General features: G+C 37.2%; 3 protein-coding genes across 7 annotated transcripts; 2 read left to right on the forward strand and 1 right to left on the reverse strand.

The window, feature by feature from the left end:
- Positions 122–10,474, forward strand: LOC109718209 (SCAR-like protein 1). The gene is made up of 11 exons (XM_020244298.1): positions 122–563; positions 2,066–2,229; positions 2,609–2,732; positions 2,992–3,121; positions 3,438–3,505; positions 3,991–4,892; positions 5,006–5,422; positions 5,862–8,923; positions 9,046–9,132; positions 9,536–9,640; positions 9,939–10,474. The coding sequence occupies exons 1-11, from the start codon at positions 409–411 to the stop codon at positions 9,990–9,992; spliced, it is 5,268 nt and encodes a 1,755-aa protein (XP_020099887.1). The 5' UTR covers positions 122–408; the 3' UTR covers positions 9,993–10,474.
- Positions 11,912–13,893, forward strand: LOC109718137. Its single transcript, XM_020244160.1, has 2 exons — positions 11,912–12,917; positions 13,121–13,893. The coding sequence occupies exons 1-2, from the start codon at positions 12,073–12,075 to the stop codon at positions 13,758–13,760; spliced, it is 1,485 nt and encodes a 494-aa protein (XP_020099749.1). The 5' UTR covers positions 11,912–12,072; the 3' UTR covers positions 13,761–13,893.
- Positions 14,111–19,751, reverse strand: LOC109718844 (protein DETOXIFICATION 44, chloroplastic). 5 transcript variants are annotated; one of them, XM_020245287.1, is made up of 12 exons: positions 19,272–19,751; positions 18,716–18,865; positions 18,304–18,458; positions 17,633–17,768; positions 17,174–17,270; positions 16,924–17,024; positions 16,137–16,300; positions 15,696–15,705; positions 15,489–15,601; positions 15,283–15,378; positions 14,733–14,854; positions 14,111–14,660 (listed from the first exon to the last, which is right to left on the reverse strand). In XM_020245287.1, the coding sequence occupies exons 1-12, from the start codon at positions 19,621–19,623 to the stop codon at positions 14,609–14,611; spliced, it is 1,548 nt and encodes a 515-aa protein (XP_020100876.1). In that variant the 5' UTR covers positions 19,624–19,751; the 3' UTR covers positions 14,111–14,608. The 5 variants fall into 5 exon arrangements, 4 of the variants coding, with proteins under 4 accessions (XP_020100876.1, XP_020100877.1, XP_020100875.1 ...); XM_020245288.1 differs by having other exon boundaries at positions 15,485–15,601; XM_020245286.1 differs by having other exon boundaries at positions 15,485–15,601; positions 15,696–15,767; positions 19,272–19,750.

Genomic DNA, 20,110 nt, shown 5'->3' on the forward strand with positions numbered 1-20,110 from the left:
CATCGAAAACAACTTGAAAATACGGAACGCTCTGTATTTCCAGAAGCATACCAGATGCACTATATATATTTTCATTACACTCCTCTCCTTTCTCTCCTTTGCTCTCGAATTCGGCAACATCTGATTGAATGTTCACTCATTAACGTCACCCCAAAATTCCCCCCAAACTAATAAACCAAATGAGAGAAGAGCAAAAAAAAGTAAAGAGCGAGAAAAGTGGAATAAAAACGAATGAAAAGATCTCTCGCTTTCTCTTTCTTTTCATCTCTGTCGCTCTCTCCACTCGGCTATTAATGGCGGAAACGTAGAAAAAAAGAGGAGGAGGACGACGACGACGACCCCATTTCTCCCGAATCAAGTAGAGAAAAAGCTCCCTTTTTCTTTTCTTCTTCTCTTCTCTCCTAGAAGATGCCGATGATTCGGTACCAGATACGGAACGAGTACGGCTTATCGGATCCGGATCTCTACCGCGCGGCGGAGAAGGATGACCCCGAGGCCATCCTCGAGGGCGTCGCCATGGCCGGGCTCGTCGGCGTCCTGCGTCAGCTCGGGGATCTCGCCGAGTAAGCTTGATTTTAGCTTAAATTTGGGGGTTTTGGTGTTTATCTGTGTTTTTTTTATGGATTTTCTTTTCTTTTTTTTTTGGTGATGGATTGGTGGTAAATTGGAGAATTTTGTTGAGAATTTGGAAGGGTTTGGGAGTGTGCTTTGGTAGAATGCATAAATTGTGGGAAAAAGATGGCTTTCCATTACTATCCAGCTTATTTGGGCTTATTTAGTTCTCATTTGTGCTTTTTTGGGGATTTTGGCTGTTGGGTTGTTGGTAGAATTGGGGATTTTCGAGGGAATTTGGAAGGAACTGGGAGTTTTGGGCTATTTTAAGCATTTTAGTGGGATAAATGAGTGTGAGGAGCTTTTTAATTTTGCTTGTGTTGTTAGTTGTATTAATGTAACGTAGAAAAATGTTGTCTTTCCATTTCTACGCATCCTAATTGGGCTCCTTTTAGTGCTTATTTGTGCTTTTCTGGTGTTGGGTTGGTGGTGGATATGGGGATTTTGTAGGTAAATTGGAATTTTAGGCGATTTTTTTTACTACTTTAATGTTATTGTTAACATTTTCTTAGGATATATGAATGTGAGCAATGCTCTAGCTTAGCTTGCATCCTTGTTAGCATAATTAATTAAGTGGGGAATTCTTGTTTTCTTTTTCTATCTAGCTTCATGCATGCTTAATAATCACCAACTTTTAGATAGTAAAATCACCATATAAAATGAGAACCAGAGGGTTGTGTTTTTTGGGACAGCTTTATCGACATTTTGAGGAGTGGGCACCAAATTGATTCTAATATGAGGGGTATTTAGATTGACGGAGAAAAGTTTCTATCCAAGGAATTAGAAAGAGAAACCAGGAATAAAAATTAAGCACAAACTTTTCCATTTTCTGGCTAGCATGAATTTAATGCAGCTACTTAAAGGGTCGTATTTTGGTTAGCGATTAGTGCCTGTTAAACCAGCATGTCAATTGTGTCAATTGCAAAGTGGAAATGAGATTTCGACGTCCAAATGCAGAAGCTCCTCTTCGGAGCTTCTAACTTTGCCAAAAACAGATGTCGAGGGGATGTTATTATAGTACTTCCCATAGCAACATTACTCAAATAACACTTTGTCGAACAATATTGCACCCTACAGCAAGGTCAAACATATTCTGTTCTAGTTTTAGTAAGCTGTTATTTAAATGATGGTTTGCCCCTCAAGGAAATACAAAGAGTTTAGTTGTTAACAAGATAATTAAGGTAGACCCCAAATCCTGAAATGTGGCCACCTCCTTTTTTGCTAATTATTGAGATGAGGCACATATCAAATATTTTGATCTCTACTATAACATTTTATTCTCTAGTTCTTAGTAAACTTACCACAAAACATGTTTCCTGATTCTTTTTTGTCCTCTTTACTTAGCCTTTTTTGGTATTATCGTACATAAGACTGCCATTCTTATCTGCACTATTAAGTGATTTATATTTGTACTAGTTTATATGTATATGAATACTCGCTTTTTTTGCAATAGATTTGCTGCAGAAATTTTTCATGAATTGCATGAAGAAGTGATGGCCACTGCTTCTAGAGGGCATGGATTAATGCTTCGTGTACAGCAGCTAGAGGCTGAATTCCCATCCGTCGAGAAAGCCCTCCTTTCTCAGATTAGTAATTCAAACATTGAGTACAATGATGGTTAGCGTCCTTTTTTTTTCTTTCTTTCTTCTTTTCAGTAAAAATTGTGCTAATTACCCTTTTAGTATTGCTGCTCCATTTGGACTTTTCAGATATTGTTCTCAGACTAGAATATGCTGAATGATTTGATTTTCCCTTTTTTTCTGCTTCAAGCTAAATATTAGTAGCTGCCGCGAAAATGTAATTGAACATGGTTTAATAATGTAGGTTTGGTGTATATGTATTGTTGTTTGATGACTATCGCATCTCTCATAATTCAACTATTTATGAAGGATCACATTGCAAGCTATTGAATTATCAAACTAACTTGTACTAAAATATCTTTGTGGTTTTTGCATGCTCTTTCTTTTAAGGATTCTTATAATGACCTTTTATGCAGGTACTGAATGGCATGCTAATCTTCAACTGGGTCAGAATTTAATCACACAAGGAGATATGCCCCGCTTTATTTTGGACTCTTACGAAGAATGCCGTGGCCTTCCTCAGTTGTTTACACTGGACAAGTATGTTACTAATATTTGCCTTTTAGTTTACTAAAATGCAGGAAACCCACATAAATACCACAATATTCATAGTAACTGTCTAAGTGGAATGTATGGGGACAAAGTCGAACTATCAGCATAGTAAAAGGCTATCCATACAATTACCCTATTTCATGGGTGCAAAATGAAAATTATGATACTTATAGGGCATTTCCTGCTATCGAACTTTTTTTCTTTTATCAGATCATATCTCTTGATCATTTCTTGTTCAATCGTGTAGGTTTGATGTTGCTGGTGCTGGAGCATGTTTAAAGAGATACTCCGATCCATCTTTCTTCAAGACGGAGTTTGCCTCCTCCAACGTGATGGAAACAGATGTTCCAAGAGAAAAGAAAGTTCGTAAGATCAAGGTAAAACTGTTCAACAGCAGATTTGTATCCTAAGGGTCTTTGACATATTAATATAACCGCAATATCATTTTGTTTACATGTGTCCTGTAAAATCCCTTTTTTTCTGTGAATGTTACCCTCCGAAGGATGTCAGATGATTATTTATTATGCTTGATATTTTAGAATATCTCTCAGAACATTGTGAAGTTATTATTATTATTTTTTTCCTCTGAAATTATGTCCATAAATCTTCAATTTAGGCTTAAATTAAAGGCAATTAGTTCTATTAACACCTAGATTTTTTTTTGAAAATTCACCTTATTCTTGTGTATTTCAGAAGAAGGCATTGCGCTGGAGGAAAGGTGAAACCCTTGAGTCTTTATTGGTCACTCACCCTAATTCTAAGTAAGTGGTTCTGCTTAAATTAGCAAATTGATCATGTAAATCAAACATATTTGTAATGAAAATGCTTTAATGACACAAGTCACACAAAAAGACAATTAAACTTTATAATTGGCTTCTTGAAAAAGCTGCTTGTCCCTTGTACCCTACCAGGGACAATTTCACGTTATTGTGCTAATTTTTTGTAGATGCTTTTACAAATATACCCCTCTTTAAAAAAAACATCTACTCGCAAATACCCCTGTAAAATCTGTTTTTCATATATACCATTGAGACTGCAGTTTCTTTCGAAAATACCTTAAGTTGGTGAGTTATCCAATTGGTGGGGTATTTCTTTTAGTATGAGAGCTCATTTCTTAGAAATTAAGTTCTTCAAGGTGTATATGTTAATGTGATTAAATATTTTATTGTAAATATCTCTTTTCATCAATTTTTTTTTGTGTTCCCATTTCATGTATATTTTAAATTAAAATTTGCTTTACATGCAGTGTGCAGCCAATTTCTTCGGAAAAGCTTCCAACTAAAGCTGTAAAGTTGAAAAATAAGCACTTTCTGGAGTTGGAGAAGACTAAAAGAAGCCATACTGAACAGCTTCTTCTAGATGTTATTTCATCTCAGCAGAAAATTCTGCTTGAAGATTCTATGAGGCAATCCGCCATGAAAACAAAATCAAATGGTCCAATCAATTTGGCTCCTCTACTACAAGAGACTGTGAATGCCAATCTTATTGAGTCTCCCCCTAGAGAAGTGAATGGGGTGCCCATAAATGAGTTGGATACTGTAAACAGAAATGATTTTGGATTGTCCGGAAAACAACTAGAGCAATTTGGTGAAGTGGAAAAGACAAGTAGGAGTCCTCAAATTTCGGAGCAAAACAAATTTGTTTCCAATGCAGAAAATTCAATGGAAACTGGTGCTGAAAGCTATATTTCTGCTGAGATCGGCAGTGAACATGAAAATTTTGTTGATGCCCTTAATACTATGGAATCAGAAATTGAAACGGATGCTGAAAGCAAAGCTGTAGAACCTCATGGAATCAACTCCCAGATGAAAGAAGAGCAGGAAGAATTGCAAGCTCAAATTTCAGAATCAGCTTCAGAGAAAAACTTGAGCAAATCATCAGGGTTGAGTGATTTATTCAGGAATGGAATCACAATCTCTTCTGATTCAGATTCTCAAAGTGATTCCACTGCGCCAAAACCAACTGGTGAAGTCAATGTTGTTTCCAATTTTGATACCAACTTAGAACGTCAGCTTAGCGAAACTAATGGTGAGACTCAAACAGAGCTCGTTGAGAACGAAGCTCGATTAGGAACTGGAGACCATGATGTGATCTCAAATTGTAGTGAAGTCCAATCAAGTGATAATCAGGCAATTGAAAGTTTGGATGGTAATTATAGTGTAATTATAAGCTCTCAAGCAACTTATTACTTATTTTATTCTTTGCCAGTTTCTTCAAATGCTCTTTTATTTATGTGATCCTTTACTTGATTGTGCTGGCAGGTGTACCTTTTAAGTGTAAAGATCATTCTGAACAGATTCATTCTACAGAGCACACAGAAAAGCTTACTACCGAAGCTACTGCTGAAACACTAGACCTTCCAAACAATGTGTCACACACACAAGCCGAAATTACTTGTGAAGAAGCCCTTCTAGGAAGCCGTTTTGAAGACTTGTTGCATTCGTCAACTCTATCCACAGTAGAAGAGCATCCAAAACCAGCTAATCAAGAAGTAGAAGGACATGCAGATACGAGCATGCTGCTGACCAATGTTTCTCCTTCCTCGGAAATCGGTTCTGATATTTCATCACCTGATGAATTAGTTGCGGAAAAGGAAAATGTTGTGTTCCAAACAGATTTATCTCATGAACTATGCCCTTATCATGAGTGTGCTAATGACAATGAGAAAGACTTCAATGGTAAGTTAATTTGTGTCTCTAAATTACAGTATGGCTCCCCAACATTTTTAGGAGGCTTCAGTTTGACCCCCAACCTTAAATGTTACAACTGGGTCCTTACATTTCATAACTTTGGTTAAATTTGATGGAAACTCCCTTGTAATTACCATACGAGAAATTTAAAATCACATGCAAGTTATGCATGCAGCAGTCAGGTAATGGTTACATGGATATTTCTGCACTATCTGATATAGAAGTTCAGGCAAAGAAAAGAGTGCAGCTAAAAGCAAAGTCTGGACCCAATTGTAACAATTAACAGATTGCAGACCAAACTGAAACTCACCCAAAAGGTTGCAAGATTCCATTTACTTGCACATTCATGATGCTTTCTGCTTTCAATTACTATATCTCTCTTCTCTTGCAACTGAGATAAAATCTCTGAATAAATTTTATGTTGCAGAACGAGATTCAGAAGACATTGATATCCCATCTGGATTGCCTGATCATTTTCCTCAAAAGCAAACTGGAATTATTGTTGATGAGGCTCGTGTGCAAATTAGTGAAGAGCAATCGCTTGAAGAATTTGTTCAAGAATCGGAAACTTGTTCTCAATCACACCTTGATGAAAAAGTTTTACTGTTCAATGAGCACTTGCCGCTTCCTTTAGATGTGCCTGCTGGGGAGCCTCAGAGGTCATTTACGGAAGATATAGGATTTTCAGCTACAGAGTTGGACAATTTTATTCAATTTGGTGAAGTTTTAGATGGTGCTGAAAATTCTATAGAAATCAATCTAAATGATATCTCATTCCCTTGCCTTCTACCATCCGATAATCTTGATACTTGTAAATCGGGAGATGAATATCCAGAAAATAGTTATGAGAAGAATATTCAGCAATTAGAAGAACTATTTTGGAGCAATGACTTATTAATTAAAAATTCTGTTGTTGCGAACGACAGTAATTATCATGATCTTTCTTCTATCTCTACTTCGGAATTACAAAAGGATTCTGCTATGAGTGCGGGAGATTTGAATCAGCCTAATGTGGAGCCTACTGAGACATCAAGCTCTAAGAATGTTGAAAAATTGGACTTGGATGATACTTTTTCTATGTCTCTCTCATCTAAGGAGGAAGAACATCCATCAGCTTTATGTAGAGCTCGGCAATCTGAGAGATTTGATGATGATTTATTTGATCATTTTGTTGCCAAGGACTTTTGTCCTCATAATGAAACTCCAGTATATTTGTTAGACCAAAAAGAAGAAGATAATACTTCACAAATTTCTCTCCAACATGATAATGAGGGAACAAAAGATGATTTATCTCATTCTACTGATGACCTTTGGGAGCCTGCGAGCCCTCCTCATGCGGAAGCCTTTCAGTGGCAAGCTAACAATGAATTGGATTTGACTTCTTTAGAGTCAAAGGATGAGTATATTGGGTTTGATATTTCTGCTAACAAGGAGTTGGATTTGGCTTCTCTAGATCAAAAAGATGAGTATCTTGGGTTTGATATTTCTGCTAATGAGGAGTTGGGTTTGGCTTCTCCAGATCAAAAGGACGGGTATATTGGGGTTGATATTTCTTCTATGGGCTTCAATACTAAGTTATCAAAACAAGATACGGGACAAGACTCTCATGTCTATTCTAGTGAGGGAAAGATTACTGAATCGGATATATCTCCTTCCGAGAACACCGAATATAATGTCCGAAAGGAAGTCTCTCTCTCGTCTGAGTTAGTTTCTCATATCCTTGATGATAAGCCATCGGAACAAATTTCAGAACCAAAGTCTCATGAATTTTCAAGTGAGAGAAAGATGCCTGAATTCGACATATCTCCTTCTGAGAATGCTGAAGTTGTAGAAACAGGAAAGGAAGTTTCTCTCTCGTCTGATGAGGATTCTCAACTTGATTCAACCTGCTCCAAGTCTCATGCGCTTGATGATAAAATATCTGAACAAAATTCTGAACATATCTCTTCAGGAGAGAGAAAAACTGTTGGATCAGAAACATCTCCTTTAAAGAATGTGGAACTAATGGAACTAGAGCCGGAAGGTTCTCACTCATCTGATTTTGGTTCTCAGCCTGATTCAGTTTGCTCCAAATCTCAGCTCCTTGAGGATGATATATCACAACAGGAGTCAGAACCAATGTCTCATATGTTTTCTAGTGAGACAAAGATTCTTGAGCTGGATATTTCTCCTGTGGGGAATGCAAAATTTGCAGAAGAAAGGGAATATTCTCTCTCTTCCTATGAGCCTCAACATGATCCAAACTGCTCCAAGTCTCAACTCGATGATGAAATATCAAAACAAGATTCAGAACATATTGCTAATGCCCGTCCTAGTGAGAGAAATGCTCTTGAATTGGACGTTGCTCCTCCTGTGAGTACCAAATTTACAGAGCTAGAAAAGGAAGTTTCTCTCTCTTCTGAGTTTGATTCTCAAATTCTTCAAACTATGTCCGCTTATCATTCTATTTCTAGTGAGAGAAACAACCTTGAATTGGATTTATCTCCTCTGGAGTTTTCCAAATTTAGAGAACTAGAAAAGGAAGTTTCTCTCTCTTCTGCCTTGGATTCCCAGCTTACTCCTTGCTCTAATTCTCATATGCATGATGATAAACGATCGGAAGAAGACTTAGAACAACAGTCTTATGCCTTTTCTAGGGAGGGAAATACCATTGGATTGGATATATCTCTTCCAGAGACAGAAGTTTCCCTCTCTTCTGACTCCGACTCTCAAGTCGTTCCAAGTTCTTTGGTGCCAGACATTTCAACAGTTGCATCAATATCCTTTCCAAGTACTATGATGTCCAGTTCTGGGAAAGCTACCGAATTATCATTCATACTGCAAACTGATGAATCAAATTCAAATCTTTCGTTACAGAATTTCGAAAAACTGCCACCTCTTCCCCCTCTTCAATGGAGAACAGGAAAGCTTAACGGGCATTTCTTTAAACCTGTTGATGAAAACATTCTGTCGAATGAGGACAAGAAGAGTGAGTTTTGTTTGCCACCAGAAGATGGATCAGTTCAGCCACCAAATCCTTATGAATCTCAATCAACAGGAGAATTTGGTAATCTTCAGCATGATATATCAAAATTAGAAGAAAAGACACGACAAATGAGGTTATCTGAGCTACCACCGATTGTTGATTTTGAGAAATCGCATGCATCAAACCCATTCATACCTAGTGATGAGATGAGTTCTCAATATTCTTGGCATAATGGTTTAATAACTGTAGATAGAGAAACAATGCAACCTGAGAACCCCTTCTTGCATAATTATGGTAGAGCTTCAGAAGGTGAAATTGGGGTTCTTCAGAAGCCATTATTGTCGGGATGGGGCAGTGTGCCTCAACTGCCTATTTCCTCTTATGTGACTTATTTAGATGAGAATCAAATTTCTCAGTTTGTACCAACTATGGAAGACGAGCAAATCAGCAGGAGACCTTATTCAATCCGCAATAGGCCAAGAGACCCACTTATTGAAGCTGTTGCTGCTCACGACAGAAGCACGGTAATTATGACAAAAAAATGCTCGCAACTTGATAAGTCTTCGAGCAATTAAAAGTTTATTGTTGCTTCTTTATTCCTTTCATTCTTTCCTCCTGTTCCCTAATGTGATAAATGATTGTCCAGTTGAGGAAGGTATCAGAAATTGTTCAGTCTTCGGATAAGCCAAAGTCGGATGAAAGAAATTCATTGCTAGAACAGATCAGAAATAAGGTCAGTACGCTGGAGAATTATGCCTTTTGGGCAAACAGACTCTGGCTATCATATTATTCATTTGGAAACAGGTCCTGAATTTTAATATTGTGGATTTGGACCCCTCATCTAGCATATTATTTGATGTAAACAAATTCCTTCGGAACTTAACAACCTCTAGTGCTTTTCTGATGGAATATTCTGTAACTTATATTCTGTAACTTATAATCTGTTGCTTGATGGAAGTATTGGTAACTCTTTTGATTGGAAACTGTTAAGAACTAACAGAATGTGACAGAAGAAATAAACTAAAATACAGGGACCTGTTCCTTATGACCTTATAGGTGAAGGGATGTTCCTACTATTATATTCTTTTTTAATCTCTGTGCTTTTCTTATCTATTGGATTTTTTACTCTTTTTCAGGCTTTCAATCTAAAGCCAGCTACTGTAACAACACAAAGCACTAAAGTCCCTCCAACAAACCTGAAAGTCGCTGCCATCATAGAGAAAGCTAATGCAATTCGCCAGGTTAGTCCATTAATTGCATAAAAATTCTCTCTCTCTCTTCTTTTTTTTTTGAACAACTTTGGACCTGATTATCCTCTTGCGGAGTCATAGGCCAGAACGGCCCTGGCCGTAATCTTAGCATGGGATTCATTTCAATCTGGGTTAGGGGGCATTGCAGTCCATAAAGGGAAATTTTGGCCTAAAGTTTTAGATTTTAAAAAAAAAGAAGAAAAGAGTGCAGAATTTGTAAAATTGTAATAGTAAATTATCTATGTGGAAACACCTTTCCTTTCCTCCTCTCTTACTTGTATATTAATAGGCTTTTGCGGGAAGTGATGAAGATGATGATGGAGATAATTGGAGTGACTCGTAAGTCGTGATAATTTCGTGGCACTCTAGGATTTTCGTTCTATAGAACTATGCTAAACTACGGGAAATTTTCCACCGGGAGAATCGTACCATCGAGCAACGTCATAAATGTCTGCATTTTGCTGAAGAATCAATGAGAGTCTAGGACAACAAATTCATACAATAGTGTAAAATATTCCTTTTTTTGTTTCTTTTTAGTTTTTCCTCCCCTTTCTTTTGGTTTCCGTTGTAATATGTTAGTAATTAGTCTCATGTTAATTAGTTGCAGAAGCTCTAGTTGGTAGTCAAAAGTCTCAAAGAGGCTATGCTCTTGTAGTTGTTTTAAGTTGTAAAATCTCTGTAATTTTTGGGATGTAGAAAGTGGTAATGTATATCTAATTTGTACCCCACAGAGCTTTTGTTCCTGTCAATGCAAGCTTAAGGGAAAAGTGCTTCCCAAGCAAGATATGCTTCTACAATAACAGATGCATATGTTTTTTTTTGGTTTCTTTTGCAAGTGAAGTATCTACTGTTGTACCTGGTGCTAGGAACAACCTCAACTACAAGGCATTTTGGTGTAGGTCCCGTAACTATATATTTTTTTCTAATCTGTGCTCTTTGCAAGTATGGATTCTTTTGATGTGAATTATTAACTATGATTTCGTAAATTTAATTGTCACGAAACACTTTGAAGGTGATGAGACTACAGATATTGTTTATTGTTAACGACTGATAGTCAGTGAAGCTATTAATTTTAACAAATTGTTGAAGAATCAAAATTTAAAGAGGATGCCAAGAAGAATAACAATTGAAGAAAAATTGATCCCTCATTCTGTGTGTTTTTCTCCTTTTTGTGTGTCAAAGTGGAACTCTAATTGGAGCATATAAGCATCTAATTCTCCTTGCTAAAAGCAGAATCACTGCACTATTTATGCATATGTTCTTCATGGACTTGAGCATTAGAAACCAAAATAATCAGGGAAGCTTCTACTCTGGCTTTTAATGTAACCACACAAGGTATATTTGATGGCCATGATTAGTCCTTGTACTTCTAGAAATTAGCAATTTAGTCCTCGAACTTTCATGTAGACAAATTAGCCTCTGAACTTACAATTTCAGCAATGACAGATAATAGAAATTTTGGATGGAAGAGAAAGAGACGAATTTTTCGCCGAATATGCTTTGACACATTACCAATTGTAAAATAGATAATCTCTCTCTCTCTCTCTCTCTCTCTCTCTCTCAAAGAAAAAAAAAAGGAAAAGATTTCACAAATTATTAGATCTTCTTGAGGTCAGGCAGTTGATTCTTTCTTGCATAACCAGAATTGCAGGCTTCACCAAAGAAGCCTACAATTCACATGCTGTTATTTATAAGGTCTCAAGAGGTATACCTTTAACTAAATATCCAATTTTTCGTCGAAAGTTGGAGATTCTATTGCTCTAACACAAGGATTCTGTTGGAAGAATCATATTCTATTTTATCTCATCCACCTAATTTAGACAAAAGAGTCTTAAGCTTCTCAAAAGTTAAAGATTCCTCTTTTGAAAAGCCTCATCTACATGGAAACATCATCAAATTTCAACTTAAGTTCTCCTAAATACTTAAAGAGCCATATCACGCAAGGTGTGGACCTTGATGAAGTTAATGGAGTGAAGAAAAAAAAAAAAATAATAATAATAATAGTAATAATAAGAGAGGATAAATGCTAAAAACTAACCCAGGAAGCAAAACATTAACTTGGGGGCTTATGCTTTTTCTACATGTAGAACAAAGAGAGGGTATTGATGTACATGTCGACTGTTCATTCTCTATCTTAAAATACATATGCTTCTCTCTTGCACATCTCAATGATGTGCATAATTAGAATGTGCTCTACTCCTCCTTATCTAGGTTTTGCATGATAGGGAAATGAGAATATTAGTTGTTTTCAACTTCCTTTTCATTGCAAGGACTTTTACCATGCTGTCCAACTCTATAAAGCTCTTAAATTTCATGATGCAGAGAATCAAATTTGACAATCCATTTGTCTATCTCTCTCTCTCTCTCTCTCTTCATCTCTCTCTCTCTCTCTCTCTCTCTCTCTCTCTCTCTCTCTCTCTCTCATGGCTTCTTGTTGTGTTCCTGATGTGTGGGGATGGATCAGAAGCCTCCCACCAATCAACCAATGGAAGACAAATGCTCTCTCTATTCATATTTGCACATCTCACTTAACTAGCCAGTCTCTTGATCTTTTAGTCACCAAAAACCTCCAAAATCAAACCCCACAAATTAGTTTCACCATTTGTTTAGATTTCAATCTGCCCATCTCTCTTTGGACTAGCAGTTCTTTCCAACCAAGTGATATGTATGGCCTTGACGAAGATACAATTCGTCGATTCTTCTTCGATATCGTCAAAGGGGTCCTCAAATATGGGCCTAATAACAAGTTTCCTTATAGAGAGCCAGAAATACAAATTTCTCAAGATTTTTCTGATATCTTCAATCTAGCATTCACCACTCTTTCTCTACTAGTTTGCATATATGAAGCTCCTCCGCACTTGCGTCGTGAATTTATCGACACATTGAGGGTGCAGTTGGTGAGTTCCAGATTGAGAGCGGCATCGAAGCCATTGATGCGATTTCTTGGGTCGAATCTAGAGGAGCAATGGATGAGATCGGTGAACCTTGGGATCACCAATTGGATAAGAGAGCTCAAACCATCGAGTAACGACTTCATGCCGCCCTCCCCTTTGTTCTCGTATGCACTATCGGCGAGGAGGCTATGGAAAGTTCAACTCTATTGCCCCATGGTAGCTCTGAGTGTTGAATATCCAAGTGGTAGTACTAAGGAGGAGAGGTTACAATTCTCATTGGACTACCAACAGTTTGAAAGTGTGTTTCAATTCTCATACAAAGTGATCTTCAAGGAGAATTGGATTGATGTCATGGTGAACGTCGATAACATACGGTATGTAAAGCTAGTTTTCTTCTTTATCTTCACATTTAGTGGATGTATGAAATGTAATGAAGTTCANAAAAAAAAAAAAAACATGTGAGAAGTCGATATATATCTCTAAAAGCATAAGCTATTATAGAAATTGGTTATTTTAGAAAAATTTGGTTGTAAGGCACCTTGTTTCTCATAGTTTATCTATTGATGATTATAACCAGGTGTGATGTGATTCCCCTGATTTCGGAAACCCTGATGTCGAAGCAAGGCTATGGATCAGAGGAAAAGCACTTCCCTTCCCGCATTTCATTGCAGCTCACTCCGACCCTCCAATCCGACATAATATCTGTTTCAGTAAGCAAATCTACCGACAACCCGATCCATGAAGTCGGCCTTGAGAAGGGCCTTGAGACATCATTCGATGCACCGGCCTCTCTCGGCATCACCATTTCCGCCACCGAGACACACACAATGAGCTTAAAGCCATGGAAATTCGAGCAGTCGGTTTACGGAGATAGTGCGATTTTGAATTGGTTTCTTCATGACGGTACTAATGGACAAGAGGTGTTTTCTTGTAAACCACCAAAGTTAGCCTTATGCAAGCCCAGATCATGGTTTAGAAATAGGTACACAAGTGCTTATAGGCCATTCACAAGGCAAGGAGGGGTTATATTTGCTGGGGATGAGTATGGGGAGAGAGTGTGTTGGAAAGTTAGTGAAGGAGCTTTGGGGAAGACAATGGAGTGGGAGATTAAAGGAAAGATTTGGTTGACCTATTGGCCCAACAAGCACAAAACATTTTATAGTGAAACTAGGAGGTTGGAGTTCAGGGAGTTGGTTTATCTTACCATAGAAAAATAGACTAGAACTTTGCTTAGTAAGCTATATTTGTATGAAGCTATGTATATCATACCAGGGAAGTGATGACTTGTAGATTACTGCCAATAAATATATATATATACTGGGAATCATGTAGTTGTAATGTATGAATCAATCTTTCCCAGTGAGAATATATAGTTTTTATTATCTTTCAGTAGACTTTAAGATTCTTTGTCAAACTTTTTGTTAAATAATTAAGCTCGGATAATGCAAATATCCGGCATATGCTTTTGCAATCTAAATTGAAGTCACATAGCACGTTTTCGTCAGTTCGATAAGCATATTGACTTTGTCAGCTATAGTAGTTAAAGACCAAGTGCATACACAGAAAGTAAGAGCAGATCCTCCTTACAGAAAGAAGAACACTAGTAGGATGCTTGAATCAATTTACAGCGAAAAAGCAGCCTAAATTTCTGCTTCAGAATTCGGACATTGGTATGCATCAGAATTTAGAATCATTCTTCTCTACAAGAATATGACTATAAGTACATCGGCCTATTTGCATTCATTGTTAAGTTAATGCACAATTTTGTCTCCCTCAATGAAAACAAAAGGAGAGCTTACTGGGAATCCAGAATAGTGCTGTGTGTGGAAGAAAAGAGTGTAAGATGACGGTTGCTAGTTATTTTCGACAACTCACCCAGTTGTTTAGCTTCAGTGCCTGTTGTAAGTACCAAAGGCTATTACTTCAACTTTTGCTTCTCCATTTGCTTTATTTGGAGCTTCTGCTTGTGGATTCTGTCCTCCTCCTGTTGTCCTCCATCTATTCATTCAAAACGTTGTGAGACTCATGCGGTAATCTTATGCGCTCGTTACTTCTTTTATCATCTTTAATCTGTCTCAGACCAGAGCACCTTCCAAGGTCCACTTTTTGTTCCTAACCTGGAAATTACAAACAACAAATCCATAAAATTGAAACCCAAGTTTGGTAAATTGTGATTAGGTTTTATTTACCTCCAAAATCCCGCGATTGATCGCAAGCTCATGAAAAGAACCAGTCCAGTCCAAACCCCAGGTAGGCCGAAAGCAGGAGCAGCGAGCAATAAGAACACCGATGAGACCATCCCCACAAAGAACTATGAAAAATTTATATATAGATGGAGAGAGAGAGAGAGAGAGAGAGAGAGAGAGAGTTAAGAAATTTCTTTATGAAGAAAGCAGGAAAGCAAACTAAGGCCTCTTTGGCCTGACTGGAACTTGCTAAAATTGCCTTTTGAGTAGAGATTTTGTAGTACTCATAAGTAGCAACTTTTACATGAAAGTTCCCCTAACACCTTCTCGCTAGAGTGAAAGCAAAAGTTTCAAATTAGAACCACCACATTTCGAGCGTACAAACTCATTTCAACTTTCTGTCACAAAAAAAACACCATTTTCTTTTTCGTTTTCTCCTTTTTATGTTTGCTAAAAACCTGGCTGCTGATTTTCAGGGGAGAGATGTTATTCCAGAGGTTAAGCCAAAGAGCGCTAAAGCATGAAGAGTGAGAGAAGGAATAAATATCCAGACCATAGAATAAGCAGCATATGCAAAATCCGAGACACCATAATATAGCCCGTCGATCACAAAAGCAATTGCATTGATCGGCTGAGAAATAGTGACAAACTGCACAAAAAAAAAAAAAAAGAACTCTCAACTCATAAGAATAGATAATTCTACATCAGCAGCATTTTTTACAGGGCGGCCTCATATTGTTAGGTTTTAGCATTACCCACACTCCAGATCGAGCAATGGCAAGAACTTCTGGATCGCTGGTGAATATGAACGAAAAGGTCCCAAATCCAAAGAACAAGATGACAGCCAATGTAACTCCAGCTATTGCTCCAATCTGCTTGTATTTAGGTAAAAAATGAGAATCGTATTTACACTTCACTCAACAAGGATGGAATAACTAAAAAAATTGATGCTGAAGTGCTTTTAACCTGTAAGACCCTGCAGACAATAAGACGGGCTTGTCCGTAATTCTTCTTAGTGTATTCACTTGCAAGCAAAGCCTGTGAAACAATGTGTATGAGGTTTCTTTAAATAGATACACAAATGGGGCCGTTTGATATATATAAAAATTTTCCCGTTGATTAATATCCTGTTTGGCCTAGTTGGAGTTTCTGTAGAAAATGGTTTATTAAGTAGGGCTGTGAAAAGAACATTAATGGCTTTTTTATCAAATACACCCAACTACTTCCATCTTAAGCTAGAAGCAGAAGATTCAGATCAGAGCATCCACTTTTTGTTTGCTAAACTCGTAGCTTACACTTCTCACTTTTTGTTTGCTAAACTCCTAGCTTACACTTCTCAAGTAGAGAATCTGTTCTAGAAGTTGGACCAAAAGGACACAAAAATGCTAAACCTTGCGACTAACGAACCTGACCAGCTAGGGCTAGGGCATCATTGAGGAGGGACACAGCTAACCACACTTGCAGGCATATTTGGTGTCCAGCCATAGGAACAGGACCTTCCCTTGCAGCCATAGAAGTTGCAAGTGTCATAGTTAGGAGAACTGCAACTGTTCTTCCAATTAAAAGAGCACCTACAAAAGAATGGAATTAAAATGATTCCTATATAGTCAATCAAGTTGATGACTGATTGATATAGACTCTATAGAGTATTTAACTTCAGTGGATTTTGTCTAATAAACCGGTGTATGTCAGTATGTTAAAGCAATTATGGGCCTGTTTTGCCCAGCTGGAGTTTCTGGAATGAGACCTGTTCAGACATAAAATGCCATGCAAAAAAACAATATGGTGAGCTGCGTGATCATAAACATCATGCAAAGTCAGTGTGCTGAAGATGCTCTACGAGACTCCTTTTGAGTAGAAGGTGTTTTAAAAGTCAGGCTAGATAGGCATAGTTTCTCATGAACTTCTCTCACCTTCAAGATGAAGAAATGTCCGTAGAACCTTCCATTGATGGAATGTGCTCTCTTAGCTACAGGCCAAAAGAACTCGCAGGTTCATTAAACTCGTCCTTGTTAGAACGTCAACAGCTGGGAGAACTTTAACCCTACCACAACTCTCAAATTATGATACTAAGTTTCCTATTAAATCTGAATTTGCTTATTCAAAAATTTAGGGGAATAGTTGGTCGGCCAAAAATTTCTAAAATATGCGTATATTTAATCTCAATTTAAATTATAAAAGAAAATCACCGTACCAGATTTTAAGTAGCGTATGATTCCATTATTGATAATATTTGGAGAAATGAGTATCACCTTCCTATTCAGCTTCCACAGGAGGATAAAGGCTATCAGATACCTAGTAACATTGAATGATAGTATAAAGTGAAGAGCATGAGATAATTACGTTCGAAATATATGATAGACTTGAAGAAGAACTCAATGAAGCATCAAATGAGGAAAGTACATTTTATTTATAACAATTTCATGATGATGGCTTTAACATACTCAGAGATCACTGTGGCTATGGCAGCACCACTAACGCCTAGCCCAAGAATAAATATCAAAATTGGATCCAGTATTGCATTTAATAGGTTGCCAACACCTGCAAAGTGTAAACAGCATACTGTCATACATGTAGACTATTGAATAGGGATATTTTTGCAAAAGCTCAGTACTAGATAGATATCATGGAGACAGGTTCCCAATAAAAGGATGCTTTGATCCTTTTCTGTAAAATGATTCACCATTTCAGTTTATACAAAGCGGAGTTAAATTGGTCATTTTACAGGAAAAGAGTTAGACACACACTTAATAGAGGTCAGGTATTTTAGATGACAAACAGGATCAATATTGCAAAATTGAGGGATTATTCATGCATTTCACCCATTAAAGTACAAATAAACAATACTTTAAGGTTGCAGAAAAGATAAAAGGAGGTAAGGTCAAAACTCAAAGTTCACTTACCCACAGCATATAGTGGTGTCTTTGTATCCATGAATCCACGAAATGTGCCTTGAGCTGCAAGTGCAATTACAATTGGTGGAGCACCATATGCCCTCAATGAAAGAAATTGCTCAGCTGGTGTCCGCATTGGTGAATCCTGTTTAGACCATAACGGTGGTGTCATCTGATAGGAAAGAGATATTTATAAAAAAGGTCATATGGTAATATAACCCAATTAAATTTAGTGTGGAATATCAACACTGGCTTGAATAACCAGAAATTAAAGATAAACCATCATCAATCTAAGGTCTATTTCCCTAAACTATTAGTTCCATTAGGAACAATTATACAACTGTGCGCATTGTCTGTTTCTCCAGTAGTTATGCTAATTTATTAATTATGCGAATACAGTTTGAGCAAAAAATTTGCCTACAGACTATATTATACTCCTAAGAAAAGTTCAAATCAAATGAACCGATGAATACTAACTTTAGCCCCCTTGGACGTAATCAGAGCTAAAAGAAGCACATAACTTTCCAATATCATGAATAGACCTAGATTTTGTATTATTAGTACATCATGACCAATAAAATAAACACCAAATGACAAGAGGAAATGAGAACATATGACTAGCTTAATTTTATTAGGGCCTTCAATATTCAAGTAAAAAAGATTTGCTTATTTTCACATACAACGGGTATACCCATGATATTCATTAGGGCACCTGAGCCCAAGGCCAATGCAATTGCTTCAAACATTCCAATACCAGCGGCCAATGCCAAAGAAGTCGAAACTGTCGGAAGGAACTTCCTTCTTTCTCCATCCACAAGGCGCACAGTTTTGTCCCCTATAAACAATATTAACTCAAATAATCAGTTATCAAACACAAAAAGGCGGACAAAGCCTCCATCTCTCTTATCTTTCGGCTCATTATGAATTGTCATCATGTTATGCGCAGTAAAGTTCTTATCTGCCCTTCGCTGGGCAACGAATGGTCCGCAAATGGTAGCTAAAAAATCAGGTACCGTACTTGATAAGTTGGCATTTCAGGGGAGTAAACAAACATTTAACCAAAATTTTGAAATTTTCCCATGCTTGTTTTACCTCCATCAGCATCACTATTTGCATTGCTATCCAATGCCTGCTGTTCAGCAACAAAAGATGTAGTGACATTAAGCAACGGAACATTAAACAGCTTTGAAACCAAATTGAACACCGAAACCGAAACCCCAACCGCAGCTAATTCAACCGACCCTGTTATAAATTGAGGGAAAAAAAAAAGAAAAAGAGTAAAATTTAAACATAATTAACATAATTTGGTATAAAAAAGAACACAAAGCTAGCGCAATTTAGCTTAACAATTGAGACTTAAATGCCAGAAAATAAAGCAAAATTCAATATTTAAATACTAAAACAGCCCTTTGAAACAAATGTAACAAGCCAAACTTCAAGTTAGGAAATTAAGCACAAAATTTAAACATATTGGCACAATTCCAAATCAAAATAACACGTAATTAACACAATCAAGTTCAAAAATCGACACTTGCTTCCAAAAATAAAGCAAAATTCAATATTTAAATAAGAAAAACAACCCTTTGGAGTAGTAAACAAGACGAACTTCAGATTAGGAAATTAACCACAATACATCAAATTCCCATACCCAGATGGCCGACGAAGGCGGTATCCACCAACGACGCAATCGGATCAGCGGCGAGAGCTAACACGGCCGGGAGAGCAATGCTCAGGATCTCCAATCCAATCCCATCCCCCTTAATTCGATCCAAAAATCTCGAAAATGGGCTCAGAAACGGTAAATTAATGGGTTTTGGGGATCGATTCTCCTTCGTTTTAAGGTTCTGTTGGGATTTGGTGGGTCTAGGCTTTCGGAAGCAGAGGAAGCTTGGGTTTTGGGGCTTGATGTAGGGGGAGAAGGGTGGGGTTAGGGTTAGGGTTAGGGTTTGGGAGTGGCGAGGGGCGGGGAGGAGGAGGCGGAGGGAGACGCTTCCCGCCATGGCCGAGCAGGGTGGGAGAACTCTCTGAGCTCTGATTGGTTGGTTTTTTTCCTTTTTTTTTAAAAAAAATTATCAATGTTATTTAATAACCATTGGCTTATTATCATCGTTCTCTCTCTCTCTCTCTCTCTCTCTCTCTCTTATCTTAGAGGAGCATAAATAAATTATTTCGAAGGAAAATATGTAAGAATACCCCTTCAACTTTATTTATTTTTAAAATAGACCATTAAATTCTAAAATTTTTTAATTACACCCCTTTAAACTAAATTAACCTCTTGTTAGTTATCAGAGTAAACTATGGATAGAATCAACATTTTTTTTATTTAGCTTAATACTAGTAAAGCTTTTAAATTTAACAAAATAGCTATTAAGATTAGTAGCATATTTTTTAGGACTTTTGATTTGTTAAATGTTTTGTTTAATTATTTTGCTTGTTTTAAATGTTGGCAAACGATCCCAAAGTGTCATAAGTGATATGTATTAGTCG

The sequence above is a fragment of the Ananas comosus genome, linkage group 12, assembly GCF_001540865.1.
Source record: "Ananas comosus cultivar F153 linkage group 12, ASM154086v1, whole genome shotgun sequence".
Classification (NCBI taxonomy): domain Eukaryota; kingdom Viridiplantae; phylum Streptophyta; class Magnoliopsida; order Poales; family Bromeliaceae; genus Ananas; species Ananas comosus.

Coding starts and splice junctions, on each gene's coding strand:
- LOC109718209 (XM_020244298.1), top strand. CDS start 409: ATGCCGATGATTCGGTACCAGATACGGAACGAGTACGGCTTATCGGAT. Junction 4,893..5,005: donor GGCAATTGAAAGTTTGGATG/GTAATTATAGTG, acceptor TTGTGCTGGCAG/GTGTACCTTTTAAGTGTAAA. Junction 5,423..5,861: donor CAATGAGAAAGACTTCAATG/GTAAGTTAATTT, acceptor TTTATGTTGCAG/AACGAGATTCAGAAGACATT.
- LOC109718137 (XM_020244160.1), top strand. CDS start 12,073: ATGGCTTCTTGTTGTGTTCCTGATGTGTGGGGATGGATCAGAAGCCTC. Junction 12,918..13,120: donor GTGAACGTCGATAACATACG/GTATGTAAAGCT, acceptor GATTATAACCAG/GTGTGATGTGATTCCCCTGA.
- LOC109718844 (XM_020245286.1), bottom strand. CDS start 19,623: ATGGCGGGAAGCGTCTCCCTCCGCCTCCTCCTCCCCGCCCCTCGCCAC. Junction 17,271..17,632: donor GACACCACTATATGCTGTGG/GTAAGTGAACTT, acceptor TACACTTTGCAG/GTGTTGGCAACCTATTAAAT. Junction 15,602..15,695: donor TTGTCTGCAGGGTCTTACAG/GTTAAAAGCACT, acceptor AAATACAAGCAG/ATTGGAGCAATAGCTGGAGT.